This window comes from Cherax quadricarinatus, chromosome 39, assembly GCF_038502225.1.
Source record: "Cherax quadricarinatus isolate ZL_2023a chromosome 39, ASM3850222v1, whole genome shotgun sequence".
In the NCBI taxonomy this organism is placed as follows: domain Eukaryota; kingdom Metazoa; phylum Arthropoda; class Malacostraca; order Decapoda; family Parastacidae; genus Cherax; species Cherax quadricarinatus.
This window is the reverse complement of record NC_091330.1, coordinates 26957169-26974310: the sequence shown is the minus strand read 5'-3', so window position 1 is coordinate 26974310 and position 17142 is coordinate 26957169. Positions and strand designations below refer to the sequence as shown.

Sequence of the window (17142 nt, the reverse complement as noted above, 5' to 3'; positions counted from 1 at the left end):
AATAGATGCTTATAACTCACCCTAACTTCCTCCTCCCTTAGTTCATACACTTTCACCTCTCTCTTACTTGCTGTTGCCATTTTCCTTTTGTCCCATCTACCTCTTACTCTAACTGTAGCTACAACTAAATAATGATCCGATATATCAGTTGCCCCTCTATAAACATGTACATCCTGAAGCCTACCCTTCAACCTTTTATCCACCTATACATAATCTAAAACTACTTTCATTATGTGCTATATCATACCTTGTATATTTATTTATCCTCTTTTTCATAAAATATGCATTACTTATTACCAAACCTCTTTCTACACATAGCTGAATTAAAGGCTCCCCATTTTCATTTACCCCTGGCACCCCAAATTTTCCTGCTACTCCCTCCACAACATTTGTACTCACTTTAACATTGAGACCCCTAACCACAAGTACTCTCTCACTTGGTTCAAAACTCCCCATGCAGTCACTCAACATTTCCCAAAATCTCTCTCCTCCACATATTCCTCTTCTCCAGGTGCATAAACACTTATTGTAACCCACTTTTCACATCCAACCCTTATTTTACTCCATATAATCCTTGAATTTATACATTTATATTCCCTCTTTTCCTGCCATAACTTATCCTTCAACATTATTGCTACTCCTTCTTTAGCTCTAACTCTATTTGAAACCCTTGACTTAATCCCATTTATTTTAAAGCCAGGACATCTAGCTTCTTCTCATTCATAACATCCACAATCATCTTTTTTTTTTATCATTCGCACAACTTTCACACACCTTCAAACATCCCACTTTGACGGTTTTCTTCTTTTTCTTTTCAGTAGGCTATACGGGAAAAGGGGTTACTAGCCCATTGTTCCCGGCATTTTAGTTGATTTTTACAACACGCATGGCTTACTGAGGAAAGAACATGTTATATAAAAATCATAAATAACTAAGTGTGATTTAATTAGGAATATACAGATGACTGAACTTTCTGTAAAGGAAGTTCAAGACATACCCTCTTCCATGTGACTTCTGGAGTGGGTGAACCTTGGCCTCCACAGACAAGTGTCACTTCCTCGCCTACTTGACCATGATATTGAGGTTGAGGCCGAGGGGCAAACACCGGTGGGTCACGAACTAGCACCTAGTGAATATTATTAAGATTTAACTTCAGTATTATGTCAATCTAAAGAGATACTTAAATACAGTGGAACCTCGGTTTTTGTATGCCCTAGTTGGAGAAAATTCTTGGAGAAAACTCTCAGTAAAATGTATTTTTTGTTGATATTTTTGGGTGTCTGGAACGGAGTACAGTGGACCCCCGCCTTACGATCAGCTTCCAATGTGACCAATTATGTAAGTGTATTTATGTAAGTGCTTTTGTACTTGTATTTTTGGGGGTCTGAAACGAACTAATCTACTTCACAATATTCCTTATGGGAAAAAATTTGTTCGGTAACGGCACCTAAACATACTTCTGGAATGAAATTATATCGTAAGGCGGGGGTCCACTGTAATTGGTTCCATTCCAGACACCCAAAAATATTAACAAAAAATACATTTTATAGAGAATTTTCTTCAAGAATTTTCTCCAACTAGGGCATACAAAAACCAAGGTTCCACTGTACTACATTAAATACATGTTAACTTGTACAAGAAATCTGTGAAATGTTAATTTCATATAGAGCTCAATTCAAAGTGCTAGAGTGGGTTAACAACTCTGACTTACTTCCATGTCACCTGAAGCCCCAGCTGTGGTGTGACGGTTATAAGGTGTGCAGCTGTAGCGACCTTGATGTGACTGATTTACCTTTTTTAATGGAGAGAAAAATCATGTTAGTTAAATGTTGAGAGATACACAGAAGTATTTTTTTAATGTAAAAGGTAAGTCTAGATTTCACATTTTTTTAAATTTGCCCAGTTCTTGTTATAACATATATAGAGGCTCAAAATTCTTTTGCAGTGAAATTATAATGTACCTTCATGTTGCCTGGAGTTCATGTTCTCAAAACATTTTCCTCAAATTAAAATCTGAATATCACATAAGCAATCCCTGTTATCTGTCTTTAGATCCTTAACCACAACTGAGAAAACACCTTCATCACAGTGTCAGTGTCATAATAAGCCCTTGTGCAATACATTATTCACTTAATGTGTTAAGATATTTTCAAACTGTGAGTATACACATGCCATATGCAGTGGGACTGTGCATACATCTTGTACTGCAGCATTTCATCAATGCTCATTTGCCAGATATTTTAAACATAAATTAATGTGTGGAAATTGGTCTCAACAGAAATGGCATTTGATCTCTAAGCTCTAAAATTGAAAAGATGGTCAGAACAGTTTATTTGAAAAATCAGAAAATGCTTTGGCACACAGCATGTTGCTCAAAAATATTGCAACATAAACTAGAGAAATGTTAAACCCTCAGTTTACTGGATTTTGGATTTAATAGATAAAATATGTGGTCAGACAATGTCTAGAACCAATGAGCCTAGTCTGTTGGATTCAGATTTAATTTATTAGTGAGAAGTGTGTCTTGTAGTGTCTGGGACCAGGTACACTGGATCCAGACTTTTTCCAGTACAACCTGGAATGGTTACAACCAGGACCTGTCCGTATTCATTAATTCTCAGGGTGATCTTAAGCTGCGCCTCTGTTATTGCCCATATGCACTCGCATGTACAGTTGTCATCAAATTCCCATTTTCCGTGGATTTATAGCACTTATCATTATTTTCTTATACAGTATAGTATCATTACCAAAATACCTCTAGAGCAAGTAGTGGTGCCAAGAAGTATGTGAATCTGATAAGCAAGGCAGAGGCTGGTATGTTGGTGATCCATACAAGTGAGGAGTATGGTGTAGCAAAAGTTTATGATATCCAAAAAAGCAAGGCTAAGCTTACAGCATATATTCTGAAGTTTATTGTTTATTGCAAGCCAAAAAATGTTATGTTATGGTTCTGGGGAGCATATGAAAATGACTAAAGATAAAAAAAATGTTTGAAAAAATGTACAAATGATATGTTCAGAAATGTTCTATTGGTATAAATGTTGGTGGTGATAATCTTTGCTCTACTGCTAATAGGAGAAAGAAGAATATGAATGTAGAATTTCAGGCAAATGATAGTATGCTTTGGCACTTGTACAATTGACATGGATTCAGTAATATGAAGACTCAGGGCAAGGCTGGTAGTGCCGTGGACAAAGCTGAGTTATTAGGATTAATGTTAAATGATCTGATAGACAACAAGAGGCTCCTCCTATCTCACTTGTAAAATGCTGATAAGATTGGTTTCTTTTGACTTTCACTCCCTTCTAACACACTAGCCTTTCAACATGAAGAAAGAACACCAGACCATAAGATCAGCAACGACTGCTTCTCAGCATTATGCTGCATTAATGAGGGATATATATACCGACTGCTTTTATATATATAGATATATATATATATATATCTTCTTTCTTTCTTTCAACACACCGGCCGTATCCCACCGAGGCGGGGTGGCCCAAAAGGAAGAGCGAAAGTTTCTCCTTTTACATTTAGTAATATATACAGGAGAAGGGGTTACTAGTCCCTTGCTCCCGGCATTTTAGTCGCCTCTTACAACACGCATGGCTTACGGAGGAAGAATTCTGTTCCACTTCCCCATGGAGGTAAGAGGAAATAAACAAGAACTAGAAAGAAAATAGAAGAAAGCTCAAAGGGGTGTATATATATATATATATATATATATGCTTGCACATGCATGTGTAGTGTGACCTAAGTGTAAGTAGAAGTAGCAAGACGTACCTGAAATCTTGCATGTTTATGAGACAGAAAAAAGGACACCAGCAATCCTACCATCATGTAAAACGATTAGAGGCTTTCGTTTTACACTCACTTGGCAGGACAGTAGTACCTCCCTGGGCGGTTGCTGTCTACCAACCTACTACCTGAGTGAGAGAGAAAGAGAGAGAAAGAGAGAGAAAGAGAGAGAAAGAGAGAAAGAGAGAAAGAGAGAAAGAGAAAGAGAGAAAGAGAAAGAGAAAGAGAGAAAGAGAAAAAGAGAAAAAGAGAAAAAGAGAAAAAGAGAAAAAGAGAAAAAGAGAAAAAGAGAAAAAGAGAAAAAGAGAGAGAAAGAGAGAAAGAGAAAAATAGAAAAATAGAAAAAGAGAAAAAGAGAAAAAGAGAAAAAGAGAAAAAGAGAAAAAGAGAAAAAGAGAAAAAGAGAAAAAGAGAAAAAGAGAAAAAGAGAGAAAGAGAGAAAGAGAGAGAGAGAGAGAGAGAGAGAGAGAGAGAGAGAGAGAGAGAGAGAGAGAGAGAGAGAGAGAGAGAGAGAGAGAGAGAGAGAGAGAGAGAGAGAGAGAGAGAGAGAGAGAGAGAGAGAGAGAGAGAGAGAGAGAGACTGACTCTCTCCTAGGTAGTAGGTTGGTAGACAGCAACCGCCCAGGGAGGAACTACCGTCCTGCCAAGTGAGTGTACAACGAAAACCTGTAATTGTTTTACATGATGGTAGGATTGCTGGTGTCTTTTGTCTGTCTCACAAACATGCAAGATTTCAGGTATGTCTTGCTACTTCTACTTGCACTTAAGTCTCACTACACATACATGTTTTTTTTTTTTTCAACAAGTTGGCCGTCTCCCACCGAGGCAGGGTGACCCAAAAAAGAAAGAAAATCCCCCAAAAAAGAAAATACTTTCATCATCATTCAACACTTTCACCACACTCACACATTATCACTGCTTTTGCAGAGGTGCTCAGAATACAACAGTTTAGAAGCATATACGTATAAAGATACACAACATATCCCTCCAAACTGCCAATATCCCAACCCCCTCCTTTAACCCTTTGACTGTTTCAGGCCCCTCTCTGAAACTGTCATTCTATGTCGCTCAATTTTTGAAAAAAAAAAAAATTATTTTTTCTTATGAAATGATAGAGAATCTTTTCCCGATGGTAATGACACCAAAAGTTCGAAATTTGGTCGAAAACTCGTGGAATTATGCTCCCGCGAATTTAGCGGTTTCTGCGACATATGCGTATCGGCGATTTCGCCGACTTTGAGCCCTATTTTCAGCCAATTCCATTGTTTCAGTTGACCAAACTCATAGCTATTTCTTTAGAACTCCATTTTATCTATCAGCTGAGTACAAGAAACCTCCCATTTACTAATTTGGACTACCCAATATGGTGGTCAGAAATTGGCAATTTGGCCAATTTCACGCAAACTAAAAAAGATGCCAATTTCAAAATAGGGTCCAGAATAAACAAGATAGACATTCGTGGCACTAAAATAACATATGCTCTGTTCATTAGTCACATCTCTAGGCCCCTCTTATATTATTATTGCTTTCTATTTTGATTTTTTATTCATACAAAAAAATACAAAATTTACTGTTATGCAGACGACTGCATTATTGTAAAAATGGTATAAATAATATCAGTGCACTAGTGAAAGAATATTAGACTCCCCAGTTGACGTGTATTGGACGTGTGGTGTGATTTATTTACTCTTGAACATTGGTAAAAATCGAACATTTCCGCTACTTTGAGCTCAGTTTCAAGGTCGTTTTCATCGTAAAAGTAATGAAAATCATCTCTATTTCTGTAATATGTTTTCCATTTTATCACCTAAGACCATGAAAACGCGAATACAACGATAAATACTATACGAAAAAACACCTCAAAGTCGGCGTTTTATTCCAAAAAAACGATCAGAGTTTTTTTTTTTCTCATTACGCAATGTGTGCTGCAGGATTTTTTTTATGTGGTGCACACTGACCACACAGACCCATTCTCTCACATGTGGGCCTACCAGCTTTCTCCCGCTTGATTTGAAGCCGCTAGAATTATTGAGTATATATACGTCAGAAACATTGGCTCGTAAGACGTATTTATACGTCGAAAACAGTCAAAGGGTTAAAGTGCAGGCATTGTACTTCCCATTTCCAGGACTCAAGTCCGACTATATGAAAATAACCGGTTTCCCTGAATCCCTTCACTAAATATTACCCTGCTCACACTCCAACAGATCGTCAGGTCCCAAGTATCATTCGTCTCCATTCACTCCTATCTAACACGCTCATGCACGCTTGCTGGAAGTCCAAGCCCCTCGCCCACAAAACCTCCTTTACCCCCTTTTTCCAACCCTTTCGAGGACGACCCCTTCCCCTCCTTCCTTCCCCTATAGATTTATATGCTTTCCATGTCATTCTACTTTGATCCATTCTCTCTAAATGAACAAACCACCTCAACAACCCCTCTTCTGCCCTCTGACTAATACTTTTATTAACTCCGCACCTTCTCCTAATTTCCACACTCCGAATTTTCTGCATAATATTTACACCACACATTGCCCTTAGACAGGACATCTCCACTGCCTCCAACCGTCTCCTCGCTGCTGCATTTACCACCCAAGCTTCACATCCATATAAGAGTGTTGGTACTACTATACTTTCATACATTCCCTTCTTTGCCTCCATAGATAACGTTTTTTGACTCCACATATACCTCAACGCACCACTCACCTTTTTTCCCTCATCAATTCTATGATTAACCTCATCCTTCATAAATCCATCCGCCGACACGTCAACTCCCAAGTATCTGAAAACATTCACTTCTTCCATACTCCTCCTCCCCAATTTGATATCCAATTTTTCTTTATCTAAATCATTTGATACCCTCATCACCTTACTCTTTTCTATGTTCACTTTCAACTTTCTACCTTTACACACATTCTCAAACTCATCCACTAACCTTTGCAATTTTTCTTTAGAATCTCCCATAAGCACAGTATCATCAGCAAAAAGTAACTGTGTCAATTCCCATTTTGAATTTGATTCCCCATAATTTAATCCCACCCCTCTCCCGAACACCCTAGCATTTACTTCTTTTACAACCCCATCTATAAATATATTAAACAACCATGGTGACATTACACATCCCTGTCTAAGACCTACTTTTACCGGGAAGTAAGCTCCCTCTCTTTTACACACCCTAACCTGAGCCTCACTATCCTCATAAAAGCTCTTTACAGCATTTAGTAACTTACCACCTATTCCATATACTTGCAACATCTGCCACATTGCTCCTCTATCCACTCTATCATATGCTTTTTCTAAATCCATAAATGCAATAAAAACTTCCCTACCTTTATCTAAATACTGTTCACATATATGCTTAAATGTAAACACTTGATCTACACATCCCCTACCCACTCTGAAGCCTCCCTGCTCATCCGCAATCCTACATTCTGTCTTACCTCTTATTCTTTCAATTATAACCCTACCGTATACTTTTCCTGGTATACTCAGTAAACTTATTCCTCTATAATTTTTACAATCTCTTTTGTCCCCTTTCCCTTTATATAAAGGGACTATACATGCTCTCTGCCAATCCCTAGGTACCTTCCCCTCTTTCATACATTTATTAAACAAAAGTACCAACCACTCCAACACTATATCTCCCCCTGCTTTTAACATTTCTGTCATGATCCCATAAGTTCCAGCTGCTTTACCCCCTTTCATTCTACGTAATGCCTCATGTACCTCCACCACACTTACATTCTGCTCTTCTTCACTCCTAAAAGATGGTATACCTCCCTGGCCAGTGCATGAAATTACCGCCTCCCTTTCTTCCTCAACATTTAAAAGTTCCTCAAAATATTCTCGCCATCTACCTAATACCTCCCTCTCCCCATCTACTAACTCCCCTACTCTGTTTTTAACTGACAAATCCATACTTTCCCTAGGCTTTCTTAACTTGTTTAACTCACTCCAAAATTTTTTCTTATTTTCATTAAAATTTCTTGACAGTGCCTCTCCCACTCTATCATCTGCTCTCCTTTTGCACTCTCTCACCACTCTCTCTACCTTTCTTTTACTCTCCATATACTCTGCTCTTCTTATAACACTTCTGCTTTGTAAAAACCTCTCATAAGCTACCTTTTTCTCTTTTGTCACACCCTTTACTTCATCATTCCACCAATCACTCCTCTTCCCTCCTGCCCCCACCCTCCTATAACCACAAACTTCTGCCCCACATTCTAATACTGCATTTTTAAAACTATTCCAACCCTCTTCAACCCCCCCACTACTCATCTTTGCACTAGCCCACCTTTCTGCCAATAGTCGCTTATATCTCGCCCGAACTTCCTCCTCCCTTAGTTTATACACTTTCACCTCCCTCTTACTTGTTGTTGCCACCTTCCTCTTTTCCCATCTACCTCTTACTCTAACTGTAGCTACAACTAAATAATGATCCGATATATCAGTTGCCCCTCTATAAACATGTACATCCTGAAGCCTACCCATCAACCTTTTATCCACCAATACATAATCTAATAAACTACTTTCATTACGTGCTACATCATACCTTGTATATTTATTTATCCTCTTTTTCATAAAATATGTATTACTTATTACCAAATTTCTTTCTACACATAGCTCAATTAAAGGCTCCCCATTTACATTTACCCCTGGCACCCCAAATTTACCTACTACTCCCTCCATAACATTTTTACCCACTTTAGCATTAAAATCCCCAACCACCATTACTCTCACACTTGATTCAAAACTCCCCACGCATTCACTCAACATTTCCCAGAATCTCTCTCTCTCCTCTACACTTCTCTCTTCTCCAGGTGCATACACACTTACTATAACCCACTTTTCACATCCAATCTTTATTTTACTCCACATAATCCTTGAATTTATACATTTGTAGTCCCTCTTTTCCTGCCATAACTTATCCCTCAGCATTATTGCTACTCCTTCTTTAGCTCTAACTCTATTTGAAACCCCTGACCTAATCCCACTTATTCCTCTCCATGTACAAGCATATATATATACACACACCCCTCTGGGTTTTCTGCTTTTTTCTTTCTAGTTCTTGTTCTTGTTTATTTCCTCTTATCTCCATGGGGAAGTGGAACAGAATTCTTCCTCCGTAAGCCATGCGTGTTGTAAGAGGCGACTAAATTGCCGGGAGTAAGGGGCTAGTAACTCCTTCTCCTGTATAAATTGCTAAATTTAAAAAGAGAAACTTTTGTTTTTCTTTTTGGGCCACCCCACCTCGGTGGGATACGGCCGGTGTGTTGAAAGAAAGATATATTTCTTGGAGCAAGGGGCTAGTAACCCCTTCTCCTGTATATATTACTAAATGTAAAAGGAGAAACTTTTGTTTTTCCTTTTGGGCCAACCTACCTCGGTTGGATACGGCCAGTGTGTTGAAAGAAAGAAAGAATATATTTCTTCCCTAAAGTACACAAGAACCAACTAGAAGGTCTCAAACTTAATTCATGGACATCAATGCTCTTATTCTGCTTGATAATGAACCTGCTTACCCAAGAGCTGAAAAATTTAAGCAATAGTGATGGTAAAATTAAGGCCATGTTCCTGCTCTCTGATCCACCTATGGCTCAGAAGGGTTATGGCAGCCTGCAAGAGAATGTACCAGTCTAGACACTTATACCAAGTACTAGTGATTGAAAATGAATAAGCTTCAGAAAGAGATACCAGAGGTCTGCATATGTTGCAGAGCATCAAGAAGTACAAACTTCAGTATGCCACCTTCAACCTTCCAGAATCATGAAGGAAACAAAAACAACATTAGCCAATGGGTGGAAATCTTTTTTAAATGATTTTGATATTGAGCTTGACTTTGTGGGATTCAATACAAGTGGTTTTCAAGAAAACCTTCAGAGGGTGGGAAAAATAAATGATTTGGAGAAAGATGTGATGATGTGGTTAGAAGAAAATGAGGGCAATCCTGGTTACAGATGGTGAGTGATGCAGAAATTGCAGAAGATGCTCTCGATATAGGTATTTACCAGCAAGGTAGAGTGGATAGAGAAGCTATATGACAGATGTTGCAAGTATATGGAATAGGTAATAAGTTATTGGTTAGCTGGACTTCAGTCCTAGAGGAGGGAAGTACAGTGCTTGCACACTAAAGATGGGGTTTAGGATATAAACCTTTGATGAGTTTTGTGAGTCTTTCTACTCTCAGAGCCCAGCCATAGACCAGGCTCTTCTGCTGATATTTGCTGTTTAGTGACATCTACACTGTTGTATCTGCATTCCTCTGGCAAGATAGTGATAGTGTGAATGATCGTGAAAGTGTTTCTTTTTCGAATTACCCTGCCTCAGTGGGAGATGGCCAGCATGTTTAAAAAAAAAAAAAAAAGCAGCAAGATAGTGATGACAAATTGAAGAAGACTGAGAGGATATCAAAACTGTCAGCAGGATGACATGTGATTCTCCTCTCATCAGGTACACTGACCTCCAGATAAGAGAAATGCAGAGCCATTATTTAAATTTGTAAAATTTTTTATATTTATTTTTTTTATTATTATTATCACACTGGCCGATTCCCACCAAGGCAGGGTGGCCCGAAAAAGAAAAACTTTCATCATCATTCACTCCATCACTGTCTTGCCTGAAGGGTGCTTTACACTACAGTTTTTAAACTGCAACATTAACACCCCTCTTTCAGAGTGCAGGCATTGTACTTCCCATCTCCAGGACTCAAGTCCGGCCTGCCGGTTTCCCTGAATGTTACTTTGCTCACACTCCAACAGCACGTCAAGTATTAAAAACCATTTGTCTCCATTCACTCCTATCAAACACGCTCACGCATGCCTGCTGGAAGTCCAAGCCCCTCGCACACAAAACCTCCTTTACACCCTCTCTCCAACCTATCCTAGGCCGACCCCTACCCCGCCTTCCTTCCACTACAGACTGATACACTCTTGAAGTCATTCTGTTTCGCTCCATTCTCTCTACATGTCCGAACCACCTCAACAACCCTTCCTCAGCCCTCTGGACAACAGTTTTGGTAATCCCGCACCTCCTCCTAACTTCCAAACTACGAATTCTCTGCATTATATTCACACCACACATTGCCCTCAGACATGACATCTCCACTGCCTCCAGCCTTCTCCTCGCTGCAACATTCATCACCCATGCTTCACACCCATATAAGAGCGTTAGTAAAACTATACTCTCATACATTCCCCTCTTTGCCTCCAAGGACAAAGTTCTTTGTCTCCACAGACTCCTGAGTGCACCACTCACCCTTTTCCCCTTATCAATTCTATGATTCACCTCATCTTTCATAGACCCATCTGCTGACACGTCCACTCCCAAATATCTGAATACATTCACCTCCTCCACACTCTCCCTCCAATCTGATATCCAATCTTTCATCACCTAATCTTTTTGTTATCCTCATAACCTTACTCTTTCCTATATTCACTTTTAATTTTCTTCTTTTGCACACCCTACCAAATTCATCCACCAATCTCTGCAACTTCTCTTCAGAATCTCCCAAGAGCACAGTGTCATCAGCAAAGAGCAACTGTGACAACTCCCACTATATGTGTGATTCTTTATCTTTTAACTCCACGCCTTTTGCCAAGACCCTCGCATTTACTTCTCTTACAACCCCATCTATAAATATATTAAACAACCATGGTGACATCACACATCCTTGTCTAAGGCCTACTTTTACTGGGAAATAATTTCCCTCTTTCCTACATACTCTAATTTGAGCCTCACTATCCTCGTAAAAACTCTTCACTGCTTTCAGTAACCTACCTCCTACACCATACACTTGCAACATCTGCCACATTGCCCCCCTATCCACCCTGTCATACGCCTTTTCCAAATCCATAAATGCCACAAAGACCTCTTTAGCCTTATCTAAATACTGTTCACTTATATGTTTCACTGTAAACACCTGGTCCACACACCCCCTACCTTTCCTAAAGCCTCCTTGTTCATCTGCTATCCTATTCTCCGTCTTACTCTTAATTCTTTCAATAATAACTCTACCATACACTTTACCAGGTATACTCAACAGACTTATCCCCCTATAATTTTTGCACTCTCTTTTGTCCCCTTTGCCTTTATACAAAGGAACTATGCATGCTCTCTGCCAATCCCTAGGTACCTTACCCTCTTCCATACATTTATTAAATAATTGCACCAACCACTCCAAAACTATATCCCCACCTGCTTTTAACATTTCTATCTTTATCCCATCAATCCTGGCTGCCTTACCCCCTTTCATTTTACCTACTGCCTCACGAACTTCCCCCACACTCACAACTGGCTCTTCCTCACTCCTACAAGATGTTATTCCTCCTTGCCCTATACACGAAATCACAGCTTCCCTATCTTCATCAACATTTAACAATTCCTCAAAATATTCCCTCCATCTTCCCTGTACCTCTAACTCTCCATTTAATAACTCTCCTCTTCTATTTTTAACTGACAAATCCATTTGTTCTCTTGGCTTCCTTAACTTGTTAATCTCACTCCAAAACTTTTTCCTCATTTTCAACAAAATTTGTTGATAACATCTCACCCACTCTCTCATTTGCTCTCTTTTTACATTGCTTCACCACTCTCTTAACCTCTCTCTTTTTCTCCATATACTCTTCCCTCCTTGCATCACTTCTACTTTGTAAAAACTTCTCATATGCTAACTTTTTCTCCCTCTTTACATCATCATTCCACCAATCGCTCCTCTTCCCTCCCGCACCCACTTTCCTGTAACCACAAACATCTGTTGAACACTCTAACACTACATTTTTAAACCTACCCCATACCTCCTCGACCCCATTGCCTATGCTCTCATTAGCCCATCTATCCTCCAATAGCTGTTTAAATCTTACCCTAACTGCCTCCTCTTTTAGTTTATAAACCTTCACCTCTCTCTTCCCTGATGCTTCTATTCTCCTTGTATCCCATCTACCTTTTACTCTCAGTGTAGCTACAACTAGAAAGTGATCTGATATATCTGTGGCCCCTCTATAAACATGTACATCTTGAAGTCTACTCAACAGTCTTTTATCTACCAATACATAATCCAAAAAACTACTGTCATTTCGCCCTACATCATATCTTGTATACTTATTTATCCTCTTTTTCTTAAAATATGTATTACCTATAACTAAACCCCTTTCTATACAAAGTTCAATCAAAGGGCTCCCATTATCATTTACACCTGGCACCCCAAACTTACCTACCACACCCTCTCTAAAAGTTTCTCCTACTTTAGCATTCAGGTCCCCTACCACAATTACTCTCTCACTTGGTTCAAAGGCTCCTATACATTCACTTAACATCTCCCAAAATCTCTCTCTCTCCTCTACATTCCTCTCTTCTCCAGGTGCATACACGCTTATTATGACCCACTTTTCACATCCAACCTTTACTTTAATCCACATAATTCTTGAATTTACACATTCATATTCTCTTTTCTCCTTCCATAACTGATCCTTCAACATTACTGCTACCCCTTCCTTTGCTCTAACTCTCTCAGATACTCCAGATTTAATCCCATTTATTACCCCCCACCGAAACTCCCCTACCCCCTTCAGCTTTGTTTCGCTTAGGGCCAGGACATCCAACTTCTTTTCATTCATAACATCAGCAATCATCTGTTTCTTGTCATCCGCAATACATCCACGCACATTCAAGCATCCCAGTTTTATAAAATTTTTCTTCTTCTCTTTTTTAGTAAATGTCTACAGGAGAAGGGGTTACTAGCCCATTGCTCCCGGCATTTTAGTCGTCTCATACGACACGCATGGCTTACGGAGGAAAGATTCTTTTCCACTTCCCATGGACAATAGAAGAAATAAAGAAGAACAAGAGCTATTTAGAAAAAGGGGAAAAACCTAGATGTATGTATATATATATGCATGTGCGTGTCTGTGAAGTGTGACCAAAGTGTAAGTAGGAGTAGCAAGATATCCCTGTTATCTAGCGTGTTTATGAGACAGAAAAAGACACCAGCAATCCTACCATCATGCAAAACAGTTAAAGGTTTCTGTTTCACAGTCATCTGGCAGGACGGTAGTACTTTCCTGGGTGGTTGCTGTCTACCAACTTACTACCTTGAGAATTTATCATTTGGGAGTATATATCAACGTGGAAAACAACTGTAGTTGTAGACATTCTTTAAACCTGTTCTTCATTGTTAGGTCTCCCAAACCATCTACATCTCCCCAACCATTTACATCTCCTCAACCATTTGTCTCCTTAACTATTTACATCTCAACTATTTATGTCTCCTCAAAAATACACGTCTCCTCAACTATTTATGTTTTCCCAACTATCTACATCTCCTCAAACATTTACATCTCCTCAAACATTTATATCTCTCCAACCACTTACAAGTACACCAGTGGAGCTTCACAGTTTCTCTGTCTCAGAATAAGTTATTCTTAGTCTCCTCTTAATATCATGGATTTAGTGTATCTAGCCATCACAAAAGGTAAGCAAAATTACTGTACTCTAATGTTCTACACATGTCGAGTAATTTGAACTCTGTTATTTTCAAATATTCTACAGTATTAAAATGTGTGAATGATACTCTGTCTGGTAGTACCTAGAACTAATGAACAAAGTTCACTGGTTATTCTGTCTGTTATTCTGACTGTGCTGAGAAGTGTCCAGATTCAGTGCACAATGTCTGCTGTTTAGAGAATTGTCTGTTACTAATAGTGTGTACAAAACAGTACATTATGTCCAGAAATGTCTCTTATTGTTAAGATCAAAGAAAACCAATTTCATTATTCTGATTAAATGGACAATCTGCTCTGACACCCTTTCTCCCTATTAATAATTAAACTAAAGTTCCACTGTAATTATCAGACTGCACTCATAATAAAATAAATATATATACATTAAAGGAAATGCTAATAAAAGCATCAATTAGTAGTACAAAAAATACTTAAAAGTAAAACTGAAAGAGTAAAAGAGGAAATAAATAAATACATACAAAAAAAAAAAATAAGCAAGGCTGTAATGAATGTACACATTACAGAGAGGTAAGCAAAATTAAGAAAGAATTAGTCAAACTTTTAAAATGATAATTTTTAAAGTAAATATAATGCAAGATGATGCAGTTTAAATTAAAGTGGTTTGCATGTTCAAAAACTGGCTATAGTACACAAACCTTAGTTATAAGTAGCGAGCCATTATTTAGCTTGACAACGGTACTTTCATTTTCCACATCAAAGAGGCGCTTGTCCTTGATCCAAGTAACAAACTGTATGGGAGGGTTGCTCTTGATAAAGCACTTAATAATACCCTGTTGTCTGAAGGGAAGGTACTGTACAGTTGGTGTATATGTCACACGTGCAGGGTCTGAAAATACAGTATATATACAGTAGGTATCAACATCTATATAAATACTTTATGTATGCTAAATAAATAAATAAGTAAAAAAAACAAATAATATATATGTATGCATAAATGTTTTTTTAGCACGATAGACATACAGTTTAAATGTCACTCTAAACAGCAAATTACCCAAACCCTTCCTTTATGGTGCATGCATTGTACTTCCCACATACAGAACTCAAGTCTGGCTAACAAGTTTCCCTGAACCCCTTCACGAAATATTACCCTGCTCACACTCCAACAGCTCATCAAGTCCCAAAAACCATTTGCCTCACCTCACTCCTATCTAACACTCTCACACATGCCTGCTGGATGTTCAAGCCCCTTGCACACAAAACCTCCTTTACCCCCTCCCTCCTTCCTTTCTAAGGGCAACCCCTACCTTGCCTTCCCTGCACTACAGATTTATACATTCTCCACGTCATCCTATTTTGCTCCAGCCTCTCTAAAGTCCAAACCACCTCAACAACCCCTCCTCAGCCCTCTGGATAATATTCTCAGTAACTCTGCACCTCCTCCAAATCTCCAAACTACAAATTCTTTACATAATATTTACACCCCACTTTGCACTCCAGACGTGACATCTCCACTGCCTCCAACCTCCTCCTCACCGCAACATTCACACTCACATGACAGTGTTAGTACCACTATACATACTCTCATACATTCCCGTCTCTGCCTTCATGGATGACATTCTTTGTCTCCACAGGTGCCTCAAGGAACCACCCACTTTTTTCCTTTCATCAGTTCTATGATTCGCCTCATCTTTCATACACCCATCCACTGACAAGTCCACTTCCAAATATCTGAACACATTCACTACTTCCATACTCCCTCCCTCCAATCTGATATCCAATCTTTCATTACCTAACTCATTTGTTACCCTTATCACCTTGCTCTTTCCTATGTTCACTGTCAACTTCCTGCCTTTACACACCCTCCCAAATTCGTCCACTAACCTTTGCAACTTCTCTTCAGAATGTCCCCAAAGCAGTGTCATCAGTAAGAAGTAACCATGATAATTCTCATTTTGTATTACATTCCGCACATTTTAATTCCACACCTCTTCCAACCACAACCATAGTGATACCATGCATTCATGTCTATGGCCTACTTTTACTGGAAAATATGATAAGTGTACTGTGTTAATATGTTTAATATATAAGTACAGTATAATGGATGCACAAATAAGAATACAGTAGGACCCCCATATATGTGGGGGATATGGTCCAAGCCCTACTGCGGATACTGAAAACTGTGGATAGTAGCAAACACTATATATCACTCGTTTTTCGTTTATATACATACCTATGATGCTGAGTTCTGGAGGGGTGTAGGGATGGAGACTGCAAGCAATGAGCTGGTGTGATGGTGACCATGTGGGTGGCAGTGTTGGTGGCCCAATGTTGGTGGCCCAGTGTTGATGGTCCAGTGTTGGTGGCAGTATTGGTGGCCCAGTGTGGGAGGCAGTGTTGGTGGCAGTATTGGTGACCCAGTGTGGGAGGCAGTGTTGGTGGCAGTATTGGTGGCCCAGTGTGGGAGGCAGTGTTGGTGGCCCAGTGTGGAAGGCAGTGTTGGTAACCTAGTGTGGGTGGCAGTGTTGGTGCCCCAGTGTGGGAGGCAGTGTTGGTGGCCCAGTATGGGAGACAGTATTGGTGGTCCAGTATGGGCAGTAGTGTGGATGATGGGTGACTGAGCTATACTCCGTTTTCTCTAATATAAGCCGTAAGACAGGGATAGGAGAATGGTACAGTGGAACCCTGAGTGTCATCCTTATGCCATTCCAGGAGCTAGGATTAAAGTCGAAATGTCATAAAGTCGAAGCAAAATTTCCCATAAGAAATAATATAAATCCAATTAATCTGTTCCTGCTGTCAGGAGGCATGACAAAATAGTACTTCAATATGATGCTATTATCAACTCTACGGCTTATTTATCTATCACAATACATCTAATATGACATAATAAACAATA

At 39.1% G+C, this 17142-nt stretch overlaps 1 protein-coding gene across 5 annotated transcripts in view; it reads right to left on the bottom strand.

Annotated features, from left to right (window-relative positions):
• LOC128696401 (protein turtle-like) overlaps positions 1-17142 on the bottom strand; it is a 1392149-nt gene that overhangs the window by 665896 nt on the left and 709111 nt on the right. For all 5 annotated transcript variants that reach the window (XM_070092535.1, XM_070092536.1, XM_070092538.1 and 2 more), the window contains exons 9-11: positions 14942-15132; positions 1712-1792; positions 998-1126 (exon numbers count right to left, since the gene is read on the bottom strand). In XM_070092535.1, coding sequence (XP_069948636.1) covers positions 998-1126; positions 1712-1792; positions 14942-15132 — 401 coding nt within the window. The remainder of the gene's footprint in view (positions 1-997; positions 1127-1711; positions 1793-14941; positions 15133-17142) is intronic.